Source organism: Hemicordylus capensis, chromosome 14, assembly GCF_027244095.1.
Source record: "Hemicordylus capensis ecotype Gifberg chromosome 14, rHemCap1.1.pri, whole genome shotgun sequence".
NCBI lineage: Eukaryota > Metazoa > Chordata > Lepidosauria > Squamata > Cordylidae > Hemicordylus > Hemicordylus capensis.
Window position 1 is genome coordinate 5,275,402 of NC_069670.1, and position 21,474 is coordinate 5,296,875.

The 21,474-nt window shown below is 47.7% G+C and overlaps 2 protein-coding genes across 8 annotated transcripts; both read left to right on the plus strand.

Annotated features, from left to right (window-relative positions):
* Positions 1–1,304: 1,304 nt before the first annotated feature.
* LOC128337193 (zinc finger protein 546-like) lies at positions 1,305–12,119 on the plus strand. 6 transcript variants are annotated; one of them, XM_053277919.1, is made up of 3 exons: positions 1,305–1,632; positions 7,575–9,275; positions 11,917–12,119. In XM_053277919.1, exon 2 carries the CDS (start codon positions 7,790–7,792, stop codon positions 8,978–8,980), a length of 1,191 nt encoding a protein of 396 aa, XP_053133894.1. In that variant the 5' UTR covers positions 1,305–1,632; positions 7,575–7,789; the 3' UTR covers positions 8,981–9,275; positions 11,917–12,119. The 6 variants fall into 6 exon arrangements, with proteins under 6 accessions (XP_053133894.1, XP_053133899.1, XP_053133895.1 ...); XM_053277924.1 differs by having other exon boundaries at positions 7,575–9,189; XM_053277920.1 differs by having other exon boundaries at positions 7,578–9,275.
* A 3,194-nt stretch (positions 12,120–15,313) lies between these two features.
* On the plus strand, positions 15,314–19,756 carry LOC128337192 (zinc finger protein 135-like). 2 transcript variants are annotated; one of them, XM_053277918.1, is made up of 2 exons: positions 15,314–15,537; positions 18,088–19,756. In XM_053277918.1, the coding sequence occupies exon 2, from the start codon at positions 18,314–18,316 to the stop codon at positions 19,547–19,549; it is 1,236 nt and encodes a 411-aa protein (XP_053133893.1). In that variant the 5' UTR covers positions 15,314–15,537; positions 18,088–18,313; the 3' UTR covers positions 19,550–19,756. The 2 variants fall into 2 exon arrangements, with proteins under 2 accessions (XP_053133893.1, XP_053133891.1); XM_053277916.1 differs by having other exon boundaries at positions 15,314–15,497.
* Positions 19,757–21,474: the final 1,718 nt, after the last annotated feature.

The window sequence follows — 21,474 nt, forward strand, 5'->3', positions numbered from 1 at the left end:
CTTGTTATTGGAGTGGCTCGCAACAGCACAACAATAAAAGCTTCCAGTCAAAACACAGAACACAAAACAAACAAATCACAATACAAAATAGAAAACACAGTACCAAACAAAACATTTTAGAACTTAAAAACAATAATATCAATTGTACAAAGCCTGTTTGTGGGCCATGAGCAAAGACGATGGCGGACACACTGTGCAAACCAACGTCTGCCTCATAGGAAAACAACCATAATTTCCCCAATTAGTGTGAAGAATGAAATCTGAGCACACTATATAAAAAGAATGATTTATATTCCCCTTTGCATAGGACCAAATCATATGGGTGAGCTTTTCTGAGATCGCGATATGCCATCGGTTCTTGTACCAGATGGCCATCAACAAGGTTTGCTTTTTCCAATGGTTGGCTATAATTCACCTGGCTGCAGTTACCATCAACACAATTAATTTTTGGGATGACACATTGACCCCCGAGAAGTTGTTTACTAATGCCAGCTGGGGGCACCATCCAATGATCTGGTTCGTAATTCTACACATCTCCGTGAAAACCTCTGTCCCAAGGAATGAGACCCTAGGACAGGTACACCAGAGATTTAAAGAAGTCCCCTTCATCCCCGCAACCACTCCAGGAAAGCAGAGGCAAGTCTTTTTGGATATGTGATGTTTTTACTGGGGGCAGGAACCATCTATGGAAAACCTTGAGAGAGTTCTCCTGAATTGGGTCTGAAGAGGACCCAATGGAACTGGCTTCCATTTTCATGTTCAACCACTCCTGCTCTTTGATTTGCTGGCAGAAGTCATTTCCCCAAGACATTTTAAGGCTAGGCAGTGGGTGAAATGGGACTAAATAGGTCTATTTCTGCCCTGGAATAGACAATGCTGAGCTAGATGGACCGCCGCTTAGTCTAAAGCAGTTTCCTCTGTGCCTGTCTTCCAGATTGCACCCACATGGTGCTCTGGACCACATGAGGAGTGAAAGCAACCCCCCCCTCTCTCCCCACCCCCTCTGTCCTTGCTCCATCCTTGTCTGCTTGCAGGGCTCGGAGCTCACCCGCCTGCAGCAGCCCCACTTCTGCCCCCCCCATTAGGATAATAATACCACCCCGCCCTAAATGGAAGATCTCCCCCCAAGGAGGAGGCCAGGCTTTGTCCTGGGGGCTTCTGGAGGGGGCGCAGCCTTGGGGGCTCAGCCAATGAGAGAGAGAGGAGCTGGGAGAGGAAGCGGCGGGGTGGGGGGGACCAGTTGGAGGCTGCTCAGAGCCGCCGGCAGGATGGCCGGAGCAGATTCAGGAGGAGGAGGAGGAGGAGGAAGGCCAGAGGGTCCAATCCTGCGCATGGCGAGGTGGAGCTGAGAGGAGGGAGAGGAAGTGGAGGGGAGGAGTGAAGAAGAGGGCGGGGGCCGAGCAGGAGCGTGTCTGCGAGCCCAGAGCCGGAGTTGCCCCAATCCTCTCTCCGGTGGCTGCTCGGAGCCTGAAGGGCGGTGCAAGAGGCCAGCGCTGCTGCTGCTGCTGCAGGAAAGGTTGCCGGGGTGCCGGATTTTCCGCAGGGGCGGATCAGGCGCCCAGAGACCGAGAGCCGGGACTGGTGGCTCGTGGCTGCAGCTGCTGGACGAGTCCTTGGCGAAGGAGGAGGCAGGTGAGCAGCGAGCCAGAGGCAGCCGCACAGCATTCTGGGTCGGGTCGGGGGGGGGGTCTTCCTCCCTCCCTCCCTCCCTCCCAGTTGTGAGGAGCGCATCTTGCAGTGAGTGGGGGGCAGGAAGGGGCTGGCCGGAGCTCTCTCCCTTCCCCCCACCCCAGATGGTCTCCAGGGCTCCCGGCGACCTGCGTGTGCCCCCCCCCCCCAACCACACCTTTGCTTTCTCCTCCGATTTGCTCCCCCCCCGCCCACTTTCTCCATTTCTCCTGTTTGGCTTCGCTCCAGCTCCGGAAAGCAAAGATTTAAGAAGGGGGTTGTGGGGGGGGGGGTTGCAGAATGGTGCCTGATCACAAGCGCAATTTTGCATGGCTCCTTTTCAGTGGGAGAAAGACGTGTGTGTGGGGGGGGGGGGGTACGTTTAGCCTGGAGCCTTCCAAGGGGGAGATTTTACTTGGCTCCCCCCCCCCCATCACAAGGGCAGGTGCGCGCTTCACAGATCCTCCAGATTGATCTCAAGCTATTGGGGAGGAGACCCCACACGGTCAGGGTTTTGCACTGCGCGTTGGGGCTTAGCCCAATGTATGTCGGGAGTTTTTTAAAAAAATCCATTTTTTGCATCCCTGTTTGGCGGCAAATTCCAAGTCACAGTAAAGTCAGCTGTCTGGGAGAGCTCCTGGAGAAGGAGGGGTGGAGTGGGGTTGATGTAAATTTGGTTCGCCCCTGGGCAGTGGCGGACTAGGTCTCAAAATCCTGGTTGCCAGGAGAGAAAGGGGGCCCACCCACAACTATAAGGCTATCATTTCATTTTTATAAGAAATAAATGAAATTTTCAAAAATACACAACTGGCTGGGGAAAGGTACCATTAAATTTTTTGTGAAATAAATGTATATTTTTTAGTAATTACAGTGTACATATATTGAACATATTACTGGCAGTATACAGTACAGATTGTTCTAATTGAATTATTATTATTATTATTTTTTAAAAGATCGAATACATGGTGGATATTTTTAAATAGTTTGCTTGTTCTGAACATTTCACACATTAACAGGTAGTTCAAAAGCATATTTCAGGCAGTCCACTATATTAAGAGCAATCGTTTGAGTTCACTAGATGATTGTGCGAATCTGACAATAATGGCTTCTGCGTCCAATTCATCTAACAATTCCTTTTCAATGGATAGCAACATGTACGATTCCAAGTTCTCCTCAGACAGTGAATTTCTTAACCTTGTCTTTATGATCTTTAGCTTTGAAAATGGCCTCTCACATTGGACTTGAGTAACTGATAGTGTGCAGATGACTTTATAAAGTTCATAAAGGTTATCATATGCCTTGTCATGAAGTCTGTTGGATGCCAGAATTTTTAGTACACACGATGGCCAAGTGCTACAGATTTTACGCTTGTTGCAACTGGAATCCATATTCTCACCATCACTAAGCAATAGCTTTAATACATCAAAGTTCGAAGCAAAAGAAAACCATTCCAATATTACTTGATCTTTGCTGATTTGTGGAGAGACCTTAATAATATCTTCCAATGCTTCATCTTCAAGGCCCTTCTCTGCAATCGTTTTAAACTTTGCTGGGTCCAAGCAGGAGAAATCTTTATACAACTTTTTGTGTTGTACAAAGCGTGAATCTAGTGACTGGACAATGCGGTCCGTGATTAGGTTAAACACATTTACTCAAAAATCAGCTAGAGAATCTGAGGCATTTCCTTTATCATCTGTAAGCTCATCTGCCATTCTTTTCTTCTTCCTCTGCCTCTTAACTGGCAATGCTGTTTCCAAAGAGCCAATTTCCAATGTTTGATTTTCATCCATATTCAACTGTGAAATGTTGTCATTACATTTGTTTACAAATTCTAGTGCCTTGCTGTGGACGTTATCAAATGTTCTTGTCTGTTCCTTCAACTTTGGTGTAGCTGAATCGACTAAACTCCATGCAGTAAACATCTCTAAACCACTTGTCTGCAAATAACTTGATAACGGGGCTGTAGTTTCAAATATATACAAGTAAGTAAATGCTGTCAATATTGTTTCATACTTTAGAAGACTTTGAAGGAAAACATTTGCTTCTTGTTTTGTTTTTGCATCAAACTTGTCTGAATCTTGTATCATTGATAAGAACGTCAATAGATTTACAAAAGTACTGACAGCGGCATCATCAAAACGTCCAGATATAGTTGTTGCTGCATTGGATTTTCCTGACCATCTTGTCTCACCAACTAGCTTTAATCGTTTCATTTTTGCTTGTCCTAGATGTTTTCCAACAACTTCTAACCATACAGCCATTCTCTTGTATGATGTTTCCCCAAAAGTTGCTCAATTGTGGAGCAAATTGAAAAAAGAAACTGCAGGCACGTGACATTTTGTGCTTTCAGTTATCACCAAATTCAACACGTGGGCATAGCACCATATAGGAACGTGTTGATCAGCCACATTTTACTTTGTAAACCATTATACTGGCCATGGTAGCTTGCAGCTCCATCTGTACTATCAGATCAACATTTGGGGGGGATCAATTTTAAGATGCTGTAATGTTTTAGTCGATAGATCAAACAGTCCCTGTCCTGTACCATCATAACTTGGCACAACTGAAAGTAGTTGCTCACAGATAAAACCTTGAAGCACATGCCGAAAAGGTCATTAACATTTTAAACATATTGTCTAATGCCATGCCGAAAAGGTCATTAACATTTTTAACATGTTGTCTAAGGGGGCCCACTTCATCAGGGGTCCACAGGGCCCACTTGCCATCGGGCAAGCTGACACCCTGGCCAGTACGCCACTGCCCCTGGGTCCACAAGATCCAATAACCAGACATAGGACTTTCCCAGAGGCTTTCTTGCTCTGCAGCAGCAATGGTTGCCAGCTAGCTCATGCTCAAGTCTGGGAACTCCGATTCATAGCTAAGTTCATCCTTTATACCCATCGGATACCTATGTTATCAAAGCAAGAGTCAACGGCCTATCCGATTCATGTTTACACAGACAGAGAGTCACAAGGAATGTTGATTCAATTTCTTACACAGGCCTTGAGTTGCATTCTTCCATGGTTTCTATTTCTATCTCCTTGTTTCTTCCGGGTGTGTCAGCAAGTTAACCTAGCTACTGCCTGTTCCTGAGTTCATCATGGCGACACTCTGGTTCATCAGAGTGGCCACCTTCTACGCTCTGAAGTGGGGTCTCGTAGAAGAGGGAGGGAACTTGTCCTCTCTTCCTCCTGAGGGCAAGATTAGCACCAAGCGTTTGTAAAGGGAAGGAAGCAGATTTAGGCTGGAATTTGAAAGAAGGTGCTAACTGGGAGAAGAGTTGGGCAGCAGAACAGCCTGCCTTGGGCAGTGGTGGGCTTCCCTGCCCCGCAAGGTCCAAGAAGAGGCTGGACAGGCATCTGCCTGTGATGCTGTAGCCCTGGGCAGGGGATGGACTAGAAGGCCTCCAAGGTCCCTTCCAGCTCTCACAGTCTAGGATTCTATTCATCTGTGTGAAGCAATTGTTTAATTACCAGTAAAAAAATTATAGGGGGGAACACCCCAAAGTGTCTGAACCTCGGTATCCTAATCTCAGGACTTCCACACCTCTTCATCTCCCTGAAATAATGCCTTTTTCTCAAGCATCAGATAACTACAGGTATAGCAATAATAAAAACATTATTCTCTGACAACCTCAGAATCTACCAGCCTTCTAAGATCTAGGAATATAGGAACATAGGAAGCTGCCATATACTGAGTCAGACCATTGGTCTATCTAGCTCAGTATTGTCTACCCAGACTGGCAGCGGCTTCTCCAAGGTTGCAGGCAGGAATCTCTCTCAGCCCTGTCTTGGAGATGCTGCCAGGGAGGGAACTTGGAACCTTCTGCTCTTCCCAGAGCGGCTCCATTCCCTGAGGGGAATCTCTTCCAGTGCTCACACATCAAGTCTCCCATTCATATGCAACCAGGGTGGACCCTGCTGAGCTAAGGGGACAAGTCATGCTGGTGACCACAAGACCAGCTCTCCTCTCCTACTTGAAATCTTCAGCCTTCCCAAATTAATCTAGTCATTTGATTCAGTTGTTCAAAACTTGACCATTTATCATCTAAATATGTTTGGCGATTTGGTACTTTCGTAATCCCAGATAGCCCAAATAATTCAGATGAATCCAAAATTATTCTCCAAAGAAGAAGAAGAAAGTTCCATCCAAACTAGATCTGTTATATTCCAAATGTTTTTTTTTAGCTCCCTCTTGAGGCAAAAGTAAGACAACGAGGGTTAATTACTCTGCAACATTCCTTGATATTTGTAATCCCGGAAAAGACCAGTAGCTTCCTCAAAGAGCGTGTAAATTTATTTTTCTTAGAATTAATTAATCCTTAGATCTTCACTAACCTTTGATTCCAACTGAAGTCTGTTTAAGAAGTTCACTTCAAGGTTCACTTCTGTTCCAACAAAGATAAACAGACTGTCTTCGTCTCTCCATCTTGGCATATCTCCAAATTTGTCAGTCCTTTTCCACTCTGACCTTCCAGCCATGAGAGAGGTAAAGCACTTTTAGATGATTTCTAATACTTCTCCAGTCTCTTTTTTCCCCTCCCCACCCCCCCTTGACTTCCACTTTCTCAGTTCACTCCACTCTCACCTAGCTCATATATCTTTCAGTTTGGGACTATGCTCAAGACAGCCATTAACGAGAAGTGGGGGACGGATGAAAGTACTCCACTTACGGTCACTGCCATGATATCAGGTCGAACACAGAAAAAGAACCGTCCCTGAGAATTTTGTATCTTGTATTTTGTATCTTGTATCTTGAACAAGAGGGGCAGTAAGTCCAAGATGCAGATCACGATCAAATGAGCAAGACAAAAGCTCATGACCGACTGTTTCAACGTTGCCATTCCCACAAGGGCACAATCTCTCCAAAAAAGCAACCCTTCTAAATCTTCCCTCTAATACCACAGAGGGCAACACATCTAGCTGGGCTAGCGTCAGGGCTCTTCTGTGGGTTGGATATGTCCGATTCTGCAGATAGTTGGCTGGTGTACTTTCCCCTAAGGATTTAAACGGGTTTCTGCGATTAACAGGCTTTGTTTGGAGAGGATTTCCAAGGTAGCTGAATCCAGAGTCTTCTCTTGGGTCCTGGGCAGCTCCGGAGGTGCCTAGAAATTCTCTAATGAAAATTCTGGCAGTTTTCATTCTTCGTTGGAGACAGCTGGCTGTTGCTCCAATGCCACAAAGATATTAATAATGGGGAATGCATCCGTGACTCTCTCAAGGTGGGCCACTGTGCAAAACAGGATGCTGGACTAGATGGGCCTTGGGCCTGATCCAGCAGGGCTGTTCTTGTGTTCTTATGGTCTTTCTTCCTTAAAAATGCATCCAAACGAAACGGCTTACCAGCTTTGCTCCCTGGGGCTTGGGGTGATGTACGTGGTGGGTTTTTGGACCCATCCTCATCCGTAGATAAACTCTTAATATCAACTGATTTCATAGTTATTATTTTTTATAGTTAGTTATTATTGTTTATTTAACAGCCAGATAGCAGAAAGCGAGCTGGAGACAAAATACTTGAGATTACTAAAATTGAGCAGTCCTAATTGCAATAAACTAACAAAAAAAATTAAAAAACCAGCAGAGAATACTGTGAGAGGGATGTGACCTCACCGCCATCTGATCTCCTTGGCAGCACTGTAAGATATTCGCCAGAGGGGATGGGGCTGCTCTGGGAAAAGCACCTGCCTGCTTGCATGCAGAAGGTTCCAACTTCCCTCTCTGGCAGCATCCCCAGATAGGGCTGAGAGAGACTCCTGCCTGCAGAACCTTGGAGAAGCTGCTGCCAGTCTGTGAAGGCAATACTGAGCCACATTTATCAGTGGGCTGACTCAGGATATGGCAGCTTCCTATCTCCTTAAGTCTCCTTTTCTATCCAAGGCACTGACCAGTTTTCTCTCCTCCTTCCAGCAGGTGACAGTTGGGAGAGGAACAAGGAGGGGGAACTCTTCAGAGGATATATGGATGGTGCCTGATGGGGGAAAAAAGGGAGCACAGACTAAGAACTGGAACAAAACGTCAGAATCGAAGTCTAAAAAATAACACAGAAAGCAAGAGAAAGGAGTCTGTGCCCTCCATGTAGGAAAAGATTCACTTCTGGAACAAGCTTTGAACCTGAGTAAGAAATGCAAGCAGGGGAGAAATTTTATAAATGTTTGGACTGTGGGAAGTGCTTCAGCCGGAGAGGAAATCTTATTATACATCACAGAACCCACACTGGGGAGAAACCATATAAATGCTTGGAGTGTGGAAAGAGCTTCAGCTCAAGCGGAGATCTTATTCAACATCACAGAACCCACACTGGAGAGAAACCACATAAATGCTTGGAGTGTGGAAAGAGCTTCAGCCATAGAGGACATCTAACTAGGCATCTTAGAACCCACACTGGGGAGAAACCATATAAATGCTTCGAGTGTGGAAAGAGCTTCATCACGAGTGGAGAACTTACTGTACACCACAGGACCCACACTGGGAAGAAACCACATAAATGCTTGGAGTGTGGAAAGAGCTTCAGCCAGAGAGGACATCTTACTAGTCACCACAGAACCCATACTGGGGAGAAGCCATATAAATGCTTCGAGTGTGGAAAGAGCTTCAGCACAAGTGGGCATCTTACTTCACACCACAAAACCCACACTGGGGAGAAACCACATAAATGCCTGGAGTGTGGAAAGAGCTTCAACTCGAGCAGAGATCTTATTAAACATCACAGAACCCACACTGGAGAGAAACCACATAAATGCTTGGAGTGTGGAAAGATCTTCAGCTTGAGCGGAAATCTTCTTAAACATCACAGAACCCACACTGGAGAGAAACCACATAAATGCTTGGAGTGTGGAAAGAGCTTCAGCCGGAGAGGACATCTTACTAGTCACCACAGAACCCACACTAGGGAGAAACCACATAAATGCTTGGAGTGTGGAAAGAGCTTCAGCACAAGTGGACATCTAACTAGGCATCTTAGGATCCACACTGGGGAGAAACCATATAAATGCTTCGAGTGTGGAAAGAGCTTCATCACGAGTGGAGAACTTACTGTACACCACAGGACCCACACTGGGAAGAAACCACATAAATGCTTGGAGTGTGGAAAGAGCTTCAGCACAAGTGGACATCTAACTAGGCATCTTAGTATCCACACTGGGAAGAAACCATATAAATGCTTTGAGTGCGGAAAGAGCTTCATCACGAGTGGAGAACTTACTGTACACCACAGGACCCACACTGGGAAGAAACCACATAAATGCTTGGAGTGTGGAAAGAGCTTCAGCCAGAGAGGACATCTTACTAGGCATCTTAGAACCCACACTGGGTAGAAACCACATAAATGCGTTGAGTATGGAAAGAGCTTCTGCAGGATTGGAGTTCTTCTTTTACACCACCGAACCCACACTGGGGACAATCCACATCAATGCTTGGAGTGTGGAAAAGCTTCAAGTAGAGTGGAACTGATTAGCCTCAGTTGCCAGAAGCCTAAAGGAGGAAGCTTTAACATCTGCTTCCCAATAACAGTGACTGCCCACTGGTGAGAGCCTGTGTGGTTGCTGTCTGCTGTTGTCAGCTTGCCAGCCTGTGTGCCCCCTAGTGTGTGGGGCTGTGGCTGCCCTGCAGGTGAGGCTGTGCGGCATCGGGGCCAGAGGGGTGAATCAGCAGTTGCTGGGGCTCAGCTGCTCAGATAAGCCATCTTTCTGGGCTTATATAAGGGCTGCTGCCCTGTGGCGGCAGGGTCGCCACCAAAGGGTCGCCACCCAAGGGGCTTGCCCCTTTGGGGGAGCCACTTCCGGGGGCAAGGAGGGTGAGGGCCTGGTGATCTTCTTTGGCTTCTGTTGTATTTGGATCCTGGGTGTTCCAGATGTGTCTTGGTTTGTCTGGGGATGGGGAGACAGGGGGTGTGTCCACTGACTGTGGAGTGGCTCTTCCGGTGGTGGTGGTGGGGAATAGAGCTGGCAGTTCAGTGTGTCGTTCCAGGAGAAGGGAAGTCCGACATCTATTAGCTATTTCACCTTCCGGCTGCCCTGCCAGCTCTTTGACCTTGGGGAGTCGTGCCAACCTCCCACAGACTCTCACCTTGCTCCTCTGTAATGTAATAACGGTCTGTCCAGAACAAGTCGGAAACCATCCATGATTTGATTCTGGATGAAGGGCCAGATCTGGTATGTATTACAGAGGCTTGCTTGGGGCAGGCTGGTGGCCCCGTCTGGTCCCAGCTTCTCCCTCCAGGGTACTCTCTTGCGGAGCAGGTGCAGGGACGTGGGCGGGGAGGTGGAGTGGCTGGGGTCTCTAAGGATCAGCTTTCCCTGGTGTCTGACCAAATTTCATGTGTGTACGTATGTTTGGGGATGAGGGATAGACTGGGACTTCTCTTGGTGTACCAATCGCTCCGCTGCCCAATGGCGTCCCTAACTGAGCTGACAGACTTGGTCTTGGGTTTGGCGTTGGAGTCTCCCAGGCTTGTGGTGCTTGGGGACTTCAAGGTCCGCTTTGGGACCAATTTGTATGGGGCGGCTCAGGAGTTCATAGCGGCCATGACAACTGTGGGCCTATCCCAAAGGCTCTCGGGGCCAACGCACATTGCAGGTCACACGCTTGATCTGGTCTTTCACTCTGATCGGGGTGGTATTCTGTGGGTGGGGACTCCGGTGATTTCCCCATTGTCATGGACGGACCACCATCTGGTTAAGGTTGGACTCACAGTCACTTCCCACCTTCGAAGGGGCGAGGGACCCTTTAGAATGGTCCATCTGAGAAGGTCATTGGATCCAATAGGGTTTCAAGAAGCCTTGGAGGGATTTAGTGTTGGCTCTGCGGGTGATCCTGTCGATGCCCTTGTGGACAACTTAAACAGCAAGCTCACCAGAGCAGTAGACATGATCTCACCTAAGCGTCCTCTCTGACCCGCTTCAAAATTGGCCCCTTGGTATACGGAAGAACTACGGGGGCTGAAGCAGCGAGGTAGACCACTGAAGTGCAAGTGGAGGAAGACTTGACTTGGATCCAGCAGATTACAACATAGAGCACATTTGAAGATCTATGCTCTGGAAATACGTGCGGAAAAGAAGCGATTCTTTTCAGCCCGTATTGTGTCCACAAGTTCGTGTCCGGTGGTGTTGTGCAGGGTAGTGAGAGGGCTAGGGAGTGCCTCTCCTCTCTTGAGTCAGAATTTGGAACCATCTATTACCTGCTGTGACATGTTTTAATGATTTCTTTGTGGATAAAATCTCAGGTATTCAGGCCGACTTGGATTTAGACCCCACAATTACTGCAGTGTCCAATTCATAGGTGTCCAGTGACTCCTCTTATGTGCTTAAGCTGGGTCAGTTTCAGTTTGTGAGTCGTGAGGATGTGGACAAGCTGCTTGGAGCAATGAGGCCTACCACCACCTGTTCTCTTGACCCTTGCCCAACATGGCTAATACTATCTGGCAGGGAGGTTGTTGTAGAAGGCCTAGTAGAGATCATAAATGCTTCTCTTCGGGAGGGCAGGATGCCTCCTTACCTAAAGGAGGCAATTATTAGACCACTTCTGAAGAAGCCCGCCTTGGATTCCTCAGAGTTGAGCAACTATAGGCCTATCTCCAACCTTCCGTGGTTGGGCAAGGTAATTGAGAGGGTGGTGGCCTCTCAACTCCAGGCAGTCTTGGATGAAACTGATTATCTAGACCTGTTTCAGGCCGGCTTTCGGGTGGGCTATGGGGTGGAGACGGCCTTGGTCGGCCTGATGGATGACCTCCAATTGGGAATTGACTGAGGGATTGACTGTTGATCCTTTTGGACCTCTTGGCAGCTTTCGATACTATTGACCATAGTATCCCTCTGGAGTGTCTGAAGGGGTTAGGGGTAGCAGGCACTGCTTTGCGGTAGGGGTGTGCACGGAACCGCCACACTGCGGTCCGGCACTGGGGTGGGGGGGTCGCTTTAAGAGCGGCAGGAGGGTTTACTTACCCCTCCCACCGCTTTCCCGCTCTGGCGCCATAATGTGACGAGTAATTGGGGCGGCAGGATACCTCCCTGCCGCCCCTTCCCTCCTTTGCGCGAGAGCAGGAGGCCCTCCGGAGGCAGAAGGCAGAGGAACTGGGGGAGCGCAAGGGGGTCCGATGCGGAGGGAGAGGGTGGGGCCAAGCCATGGTGGGTCTTTCAGGCCAGGGGAGGGGGAGTCCGGGCAGAGTCTGGGAGGGGCCAGGAGGTCAGCGCAGGGCCTGGCCTGGGGGCAGAGAGGCCCCTCCCTTCTCACGGTCTCTTTCCTCTCTTTTCAGGCCAGGCAGACCTTGCCAGCATCAAGCAGGGCCAGCAGACAGTCAAGGGGCTGAGGCGGCAGCTGACGAGGCTGTAGGGCCAAATGCAAAAGCCGGATGGACCGTGGTGGAGGAGGGGGAGATGGCTTGGATCGGGAGAGCTGGGCTGCAATATATCTGTTTCTTTATGTAGCTTTGTATTTTTAACATAGATCTTTTTTGATTGGGAGAGGGGAGGGGGAGGGGAGGGGAAATAATGATGTGGGATAGAATACAATTGAAATAAGTTGATTGTGAAAAATAAAGGTTTTGTGTTTGTTTTAAAAGAAGAGAAAGATACACTGCTCGGAGTATTCTTTGGGCACAGTGGGGTGGAAAGGTCTTTGGGTCCAGCCCAGCTGCAGAAACGTCTCTCCTGGGAGATGCCTTCGGGGCCAAGGGAGGCTCTGAGAGGTGCTACTCACCGGAGCTCTTTCCTGGCTCAAGGTAGACTGCTCCTTGGTAGGAGGCTCCCCGGCCCCTGATCCACCTCCATTGTTTCTCAAGGAGATCTGAGAAGTTTGAGAAAGCCAAGCCTTTCCCCGATAGGCAGATTTCACGGCCTGACTGAGAGGAGGCCATGAAAGCCTTTCTCTCCACAAGACGATGTCTCATTCAGTCTGTCGTTCATTCCTCAAAGCAACTGACAAGCACGCCTTTTCTTCCAAGATACGGTTAGGCAGCCTCAACCAATTTTGACTTGTTCTCGGGGTGGCTCACAACAGCACAACAATAAAAGCTTCCAGTCAAAACGCAGAACACAAAACAAACAAATCACAATACAAAATAAAAAACACAGTACCAAACAAAACATTTTAGAACTTTTTTTTAAAAAAATAAACAATTTTGCAAAGCCTGTTTGTGGGCCGTGAGAAAAGATGGTGGCAGACACACAGTGCAAACCAACGTCTGCCTCATATGATTGCGTCCATGCCATTTGTAAAAACTGCATCACATGAGAGCAAGTCCATTGTTTCCAGTGGGCTTACACTTCTGCCTCCCCTTTTGGATGCATTTTGCCTTTGTGTGCTTGTACGACTTAAATTACGTTACTGGGCTGGCATTCTGTTGTGCTGCATGGCAGCCTTATGATTTTTTTAAAAATTAAAAGTAAATTTATTAAAACAGAATTACCACGCTAAACAATAAAGATCCAGACACCAACAGCAAAACATAATAAGACAAATCTCAACTCTTCAGTCCATCCACACTCTAAGATTGTCTGTGGGTAGGAAAACAACCATAAGTTTCCCTATTAGTGTGAAGAATAAAATCTGAGCACACTATATAAAAATTATTTATATTCTGGTTTCCATAGGATCGAATCATATGGGTGAACTTTTCTGAGATCGCAATATTCCATAGGTTCTTGAACCAGATGTCCATCAACAAGGTTTGGTTTTTCCAATGGTTGGCTATAATTCACCTGGCTGTAGTTACCATCAACACAATTGATTTTTGGGATGACACATCTGTATTGACCCCCGAGAAGATGTTTACTCATGCCAGCTTGGGGCACCATCCAATGATCTGGTTCGTAATTCTACACATCTCCGTGAAAACCTCTGACCCAAAGAATGAAACGCTAGGACAGGTACACCAGAGATTAAAAGGTAATTGAGAGGCCTCCCTTCATCCTGCAACCACTCCAGGAAAGCAGAGGCAAGTCTTTTTGGATGCGTGATGTTTTTATTGAACACAGGTCCCATCTATGGAAAACCTTGAGAGAGTTCTCCTGAATTGGGTCTGAAGAGGAAGGAACTGGCTTCCATTTTCATGTTCAACCACTCCTGCTCTTTGATTTCCTGGTAGAAGTCATTTCCCCAAGACATTTTAAGGCTAGGCAGTGGGTTAAATGTGTGGTTGATAATCAAATCATATAATTTAGAAACCACACTTTTGAGGGTGTCTGCGGCTTCCAAAACCAGTACTTCAAACCTTGTTAGTTGTGCTGTTATTTCTGGGGTGGAGAGAAAAGATCTGCACTGTAAAAGATGTAACCATGAACAGTGTAATGGACCTCAAATTTCCTCTATAGCCTCTAGGTCAATAGGATTTCCCCGCTGGTAGAAGTTACTTAAAAGTTGTACTGTCAAGTCGGTGTCGTCTCCTGGTGCCCACAGAGCCCTGGGGTTGTCCTTGGTAGAATACAGGAGGGGTTGACCATGGCCTCCTCCCACGCAGTCCGAGATGATGCCTTTCAGCATCTTCCTCTATCGCTGCTGCCAGATAGAGGTGTTTCCCATAGTCTGGGAAACGGGAGCGGAGCAGCAGCAGAGATCCAAACCAGCAACTTCTTGCTCTCTAGGCGCAGCGGGGAAGTAACTTGCCTAGCGAGCAAGAGGTGTTCCCGGGATCTAGTATGAAATTTTGGGGGCTGTCCTGGGCTTTTTCAGAGCGTTGAGCCATTCTGGTCCTCCTTTGGCACTAAGGGGCTTAATAAAAGTGTAACATTGGGAATATGTCCATGCTGCCATCTTGTTCACCAGGGTCTGCAGCACAGCCCACTGTTTGTGGGAAGCGCCTTGAGTGTTGGGGCCCCAATCCGGGCTCTCTCCCGTCATTCCACCAGTGTGGTTGTGAAGGGGCTAATAAAAGCATGATACTAGAGATGTTTCAGTGCTACAATATTATAAAATAATAATAATAATAATATAAATATTGCTCTCCATTCTTTCTAACACATCCCTCTGGTTTGGGGATCCAGTTTGATTTTTAAGGGGTCCCTGCGTCTGGCCTTTCCTGGCGTGTTCTGGCTTTCACCCAGACCCACGGAGGCTGGCCTACAACTCCCATCATCCCTGGCTCTTGGCTCATGGGGCCGGGGATGCTGGGATTTGTAGTCCAAAACCAACAGGAAGATTAAAACAGGTCGATTTTTGCCCAAACGAGACAAGGCTGAGCGAGATGGACCATCCCTTCGTCTATGGCAGTTTCCTCCGTGTCTGGATCCCGAATCGCACCCACATGGTGCTCTGGACCACATGAGGAGTGAAAGCAGGGAGAAAGGGATCGTGCATCCCTCCCACCCGGCCTGCCACCCTCTCCCCCCCCCCCACGCCCTCCGCCTCTGCTCCTCCCTTGTCTGCTTGCAGGGCTGGGAGGTCGCCAGCCTGCAGCCCCCCCCCCACTTGTGCCCCCCCTGAGCCTAAGAGTCCCCCAAACCCCCTAAGTGGAAGCTCTCCCCCCCCCCAGAGAGGAGGCCAGGCTGTGCCCCTTGGGGGTCCCGGAGGGGCGGCGCGGCCTTGAGGGCTCAGCCAATGAGAGAGAGGCGCTGGGATGCTGTGTCCAATCCTGGGCATGGGGAGGTGGAGCTGAGAGGAGGGGAGGGGAGCGACGAGGGGAGAGGGGGGCGGAGGGGGAGCAGGCACGGGGGGGGGCGGCTGCGTGAGCTGCAGAAGCGTGTCTGGGAACAAAGACTCGGGTTTCCCCGGAGTTCCTTGCGTGGCTGCTCTGAGTCTGAAGCGAGGCGCAAGAGGACGACGTGGCGGGTGTTTGTGCACGCACACAGGCTCATCGGACTCGTGGCGGCTGGCTGGACTCCTCGGCTAATAAAGAGGCAGGTGAGCATCCGCAGCAAGAGGCAGCCGCACAGCATTCTGGGTAAGGGGCGCAGTGTGTGTGTGTGTGGGGGGGGTCTCCCTCCCCCTCCCAGCCCCGCTGCCGTCTCTCTCTCCTCTGCAGTGGGAAAAGCCCCAGCAGAAGGCTTGGGAGGGGCCCCGAGAGGCGGGGGTGTCTGGCCAGAGCTTTCCCTTCCCACCCCAGATGGTCTCTCTCAGCTACCTGCGAGTGACTCCGGAGCAGAAAGTCCTCCTTAGGGACATCGGAAGCTGCCATCTACTGAGTCAGACCCTTGGTCCATCTAGCTCAGTATTGTCCACACAGACTGGCAGCAGCTTCTGCAAGGTGGTAGGCAGGAATCTCTCTCCGCCTTATCTTGGAGATGCTGCCAGGGAGGGAACTTGGAAGCTTCTGCTCTTCCCAGAGTGGCCCCGTCCCTTTAGGGGAAAGGGGTGGGGAGGGGGGGCTGGCCAGAGCTCTCCTTCCTCCCCACCCCAGAGGGTCTCCAGGGCTCTCCGCTGCCTGCGAGTCTGGTTGCAATTAATATCCGATTAACCCTGCTTTGCTTTCTCCTCCGATTTGCTGTGCCCCCCCCCACACACTTTCTCCCTTTTGCTATTTGGCTTTGCTTCAGAGCTCAGGGAAGCAAAGATTTAAGAAGGGGTGTGTGTGCAGAAGAGTGCGTTATCACTAGCACAATTTTGCATGGCTCCTTTTGAGTGGAAGAAAGATGTGTGGGGTATGTTTAGCCTGGAGGGTTCCCGGGCGGTGATTTTACTTTGCTTCCCCACAGAAGGGCAGATATCCTCCAGGTTTACCTCAAAGTGAAGCTGTCGGGGAGCCCTTCCTACCCCGTTCAGGTTTTTAATTGTGTGTTAGAGCTTAGCCTGATTCTGTGGGTCAGGTTCCAAGTTCCCTCCCTGGCAGCATCTCCAAGATAGGACAAGATTTTTATTTTATTTTTTTAAATAGGACATCTTCCCGTAATAGAGGTTCTGGCAAGTAGGGAATATCTTCTAGAGTATCTTGGATGCTGATGTCCCTGCTGTACAGATTTTCAGTATACCTCTTCCATCTTCATTTGATCTTCTCTGAATCAGTTACTATCTGTCCTTTGGCATCCCTTAACATACCAATTCGAGGTTGGAACCTCCTTCTGAGTTCCGAGATCTCTTGGAAAACTTTCCCTTTTTCTCCTTTGTTCTGTTTTTATTTAACGTATTTATTTATTTAACATAGTTCTATACTGCCCAAAACATATGTCTATTTCCATCCTCAAGGTCTTTGCAGATATCACTGTAGTACTGTTCATTGTCTCTTCTAACAGCTTTCTGAAATTCCCTATTAAGTTCCTTCCTGAGGTGTTTAACTTTCTTGACGTTGGCTTCTCTCCTGCATGCAAACTGTATCTGCAGTAATTCACTTTCAATGACAGGAGCTTGGAAATCAGCCCAGCAGCAGTGACCCCTTCGAATGGCTATAGGTCCAGCTGCTGTGAACTGGCTCTTTATAATTATATCCTGCTTTTCAATGAAAAATCTCTCAAAGCAGTTCACACAGAAAAAGAACAGTGACAGCTTGACTGATGCAGGTCAAAAGGATCATTTAAAAAAAGCTTCCCCTGCTAACAGCTACAGACCAGGCCACTGTGGAAAAGCATATGAGAAGCATGTTCTTCTATTAACGTGGTTTTAAAATGCATTCTGGAGCTATTTCACCCCCCTCCATCAGCCTTCCTGTCCCTTCCGGCTTTCTTTTCCCCAACCTGCTCATTCTTGAGCTGTTTCCTCTTCTGAAGCCCAAACTGTCCATATTGGACTTCCTAGATGAGTCTCCGCTCACATCTAGGATGGACCAGATCACATTCTGGTCTCTACTCCCTGTTGGGTCCATGACTTTGACATCTCACAACAGACCCTGAGTGCCACTCGGGGTGGAGAACAGGGTTGTCTTCACTTTCGCTGGTTCAGTCATCAACTCTTCTGAAGTTCAGGCTCTCAGTGTATCTAGAAATCTGGCCTCTTTGTCATGTCCTGAATGTGAATTTCCCCAGTCTTAAAGACACCCATTTTTACAACTCTGTCTCTCTTTGATGCCTCCCTGATATCCTACTCCAGCTCCAGGAAGTTTTTCACATGGAGCTTTGAAAGCCCTTTAATTTGCATCTCCTCCGGAATGGAAGGGGTGCGTCCATATATTGGCCAGATTTACCCTGAAGTCCCTGCAAGCTATCGGGGGGCAGTTCACACACAATTTGGGATTTTCACTGTGCATTACAGTGTGACCCAATTTAAATCCAGGGTAAAAGAATCCACTATTTGTATCGGTTTTGGGGGACAAATTAGAGTTTGCAGAAAAGCCTCCTAGTAAACTCGTGGTAGAGCTATGTGTAAATGTCCCAGGTCATTGTCTAAGAGGGTCTAAAGCCAATTCTCTTTGCAATATATGTTTCATTCTTTCATTAATTTGAGCGTTTAGCGTAATCACATAGCCATTGGATATGGAAATAACCGTGATTTCTTCTCTCATGATCCCCAGAAGGCTCCTTTTCTATCCTCAGCTCTGACCAGTTTTCTCTCTTCCTTGCTGCAGGTGAGAGTTTGGAGAGGAAGAGTGAGTGGGAGTTCAGGAGAGAAATTATAGGTGATGCCTGATGTGGGAAAGGGAGCACAGACTAAAATCTGGAGCACAATTTAGGAAAAATGGATAACCTGCTTGTCAGCATAGAGTCAGAAAAATAGTGGAGAACGTAAGAGAAAGGAGAAGGTGCACTCCGCTTACCAAAACTACTGAACCAGAATTTAAACATCAGTGGGAAATGCAAGCAGGTGAGAAATTGTATAAATGTTTGAAATGTGGAAAGAGCTTCAGCACGAGTGGAAAGCTAACTTCACACCGTAGAACCCACACAGGGAAGAAACCATATACATGCTTGGAGTGTGGAAAGAACTTCAGCAAAAGAGGAAATCTTACTTTACATGACAAAATCCACACTGGGGAGCGACCGCATAAATGCTTGGAGTGTGGAAAGAGCTACAGCCAGAGAGGACATCTTCTTGAACACCATAGAACCCACACTGGGGAGAAACCACATAAATGCTTGGAATGCGGAAAGAGCTTCAGCCAGAGTGGAAATCTTACTTCGCATAGCAGAACCCACACAGGGGAGAAACCACATAAATGCTTTGAGTGTGGAAAGAGCTTCAGGACAAGTGTATTTCTTACCTTACACCATAGAATCCATACTGGGGAGAAACCACATAAATGCTTGGAGTGTGGAAAGAGCTTCAGCCAGAGTGGACAACTTACTATACACTATAGAACCCACACTGGGGAGAAACCACATAAATGCTTGGAGTGTGGAAAGAGCTTCAGCCAGAGTGGAGATCTTACTATACACCATAGAATCCACACTGGAGAGAAACCACATCAATGTTGTGAGTGCGGAAGGAGCTTCAGCACGAGTGGAGCTCTTACTGTACATCACAGAACCCACACTGGCGAGAAACCGCATACATGCTTGGAGTGTGGAAAGAGCTTCAGCATGAAAGGAAACCTTGATAAACACCGCAAAATCCACACTGGGGAGAAACCACATAAATGCTTGGAGTGTGGAAAGAGCTACAGTGAGAGAGGACATCTTATTGTACACCTTAGAACCCACACTGGAGAGAAACCCTATAAATGCTTTGAATGTGGAAAGAGCTTCAGCACAAGTGGAGATCTTAATAAACACCATAGAACCCACACTGGGGAGAAACCATATAAGTGCTTTGAGTGTGGAAAGAGCTTCAGGCAGTGTGGAGACTTTAATATACACCTTAGAAGCCACACTGGGGAAAAACCACATAAATGCTTGAAGTGTGGAAAGAGCTTCAGCTCAAGTGGAAAACTTACTTTACACCTTAAAATCCACAGTGGGGAGAAGCCACATAAATGCTTGGAGTGCGGAAAGAGCTTCAGGAACAGGGGATCTCTTACTCAACACTATAGAACTCACACTAGAAGAAAGAAGGCACGGCTTACTTTACAGGAACAAATTCAAACAGGGTAGAAATCATACACATTGAACTGTAAACAAATCTGTAAACCCTTGTAAGATTTCTGCTTCTGATCTGTCTTGTTTTCCTCTGTCGAAATTCGTAGTTTTGTGTCTCTGTTATGAATTCATGTGCAGAATTCAAGCAAACGGATTAATGGATTTTACTTTTTCACAGCATGTGCTTTCTTTTGGTTGCCTCTGAATACATTTATGTGTCAATCCCTGTAATGTGCTTTCTGTGGAAAACTCAAGACTGCGCAGCAAACAAGTGTAAAAACCGTTTTAATTTAATTTTTTTTAAAGCAGAGGTGGAAATTATATGCCTGTCGCCTTTAGCCTTTTTGAAGCCAAAATGCGAGGTCAGCAACCTTATGGAGTTCAAACTCCCCGCCCCCCCAGGTTATTGTACAATCCTAATTTTTAACAGCATTCTTTCAAGTTGCTAAATTCACTACCAATGTTATTTTAAGACTGGAAGCCACGATTTTGGGAAACCAAGATTTGGCTTTCAGCATTTAACTTTTGTTTAAATTTAACCTTCTCCCAACCGGCTCATCCTCTTTGATAGTAGTGGACACTTTTAGATCCACCTGGGGTACAAAATTGTAACCTAAACTGTTGACTTCACGTTTCTCCCTCTTGGGCTATGATCAGGCAAAAGCAACCACCAAGCAGCGCATTATAGACAGTGAGTGCCAAACCGATCTCAGCAGTGTCCCAAAATTTTATATCGGTGATGGGCTTAGATTCTGCTTCTCCGGCAGCGTATCTCACCCAACTGGAGGTTCCAAAGCATAGAAGGGCATTCACCTTGGCTCGCTGTCATGGCCTCCCTTCAGCGGTGCTCGATGGCCGTTATAGAAGGACCCCATTTGCAGAGTGGCTACACCCCTGTGAGCTAGGGCAGATCGAAACTACTGAGCATGTTCTCCTCTGTTGCTCGTTCTATAGAGACATTCGTGCCTCCCTCCTCCTTCCATTGCTAAGCAAGTATCCAGGGCGTCCGAGCCAATTCTACAGCTCCTTGCTACTCTCTGACTCTAAGCCTGCCATCACATTTAGCGTCTCCGGGTACTGTGTGACTGCTATCAGCATTCGTCGGCGGATGACAGGCAGCAAGTCCTATCAGCCTTAATCTGACCCTCAGTGATTCTGGGCAGGCCTGCAATTGCTCACACGCCTCCCTTTTTACTGTTCCTTATAATCTTTAATCTGGCTGCTTTTTAGTTGTATTATTCGAACCCGATTCGAAGCGACCTCGCCCGATCCAGGCACAGCCGAACCGAGGATGGTCCGGTCCGGCCATCAAACTGGACCGTACCGGCTTGAAGGATAGCACGATGGGTATACTTGTAAAGGGGGATCTGGCGAGGATTCCCTGATGCAAACAAAGTGCATTCTCTAGAGTAAATGCGGGGTGGGGGAGAGAGAATGGGTAGTTTTTACCTTTAAAATTCAGGTGGCGGCAGCTGCAGCGGATGGATGCGTCAGAAATGGCAACAGAGTTTCTCCCCCTCCCCAATTTTTTTTGAATTCTGTGTATATTCATAGGCCATTTGCATCACCACCTTCTCCAATCTGCCGCCCGTCACTGGTGCCACCAGCACCTGAACTTCAAAGGAAAACACTACCTTTCATCTTGCCCCCTCATTTACTCTAGGGAATTCCCTTTGATTTTAAAGGGGAATCTTCACCAACCCACTCCCCTTTACAAGTTGTGGAGAATAGAGTTCTAAACCTTTTCTTTTGGTAAGACCTCCTATGAAAATTACTTTGCTATTCACTATAATAAGAGAGACTGAGGTGGGGTCAAAGGTTTTCAGCTCCTGCTCTGTCGTTTCATTTTTGAGGGTGATGAAATGTCCTGGTTTGATTTTGGGTGGAAAGGGAGGTTTGCTTTTATTGGCCTTGGTTTGAAAAATAGAGGAAATCTGAGT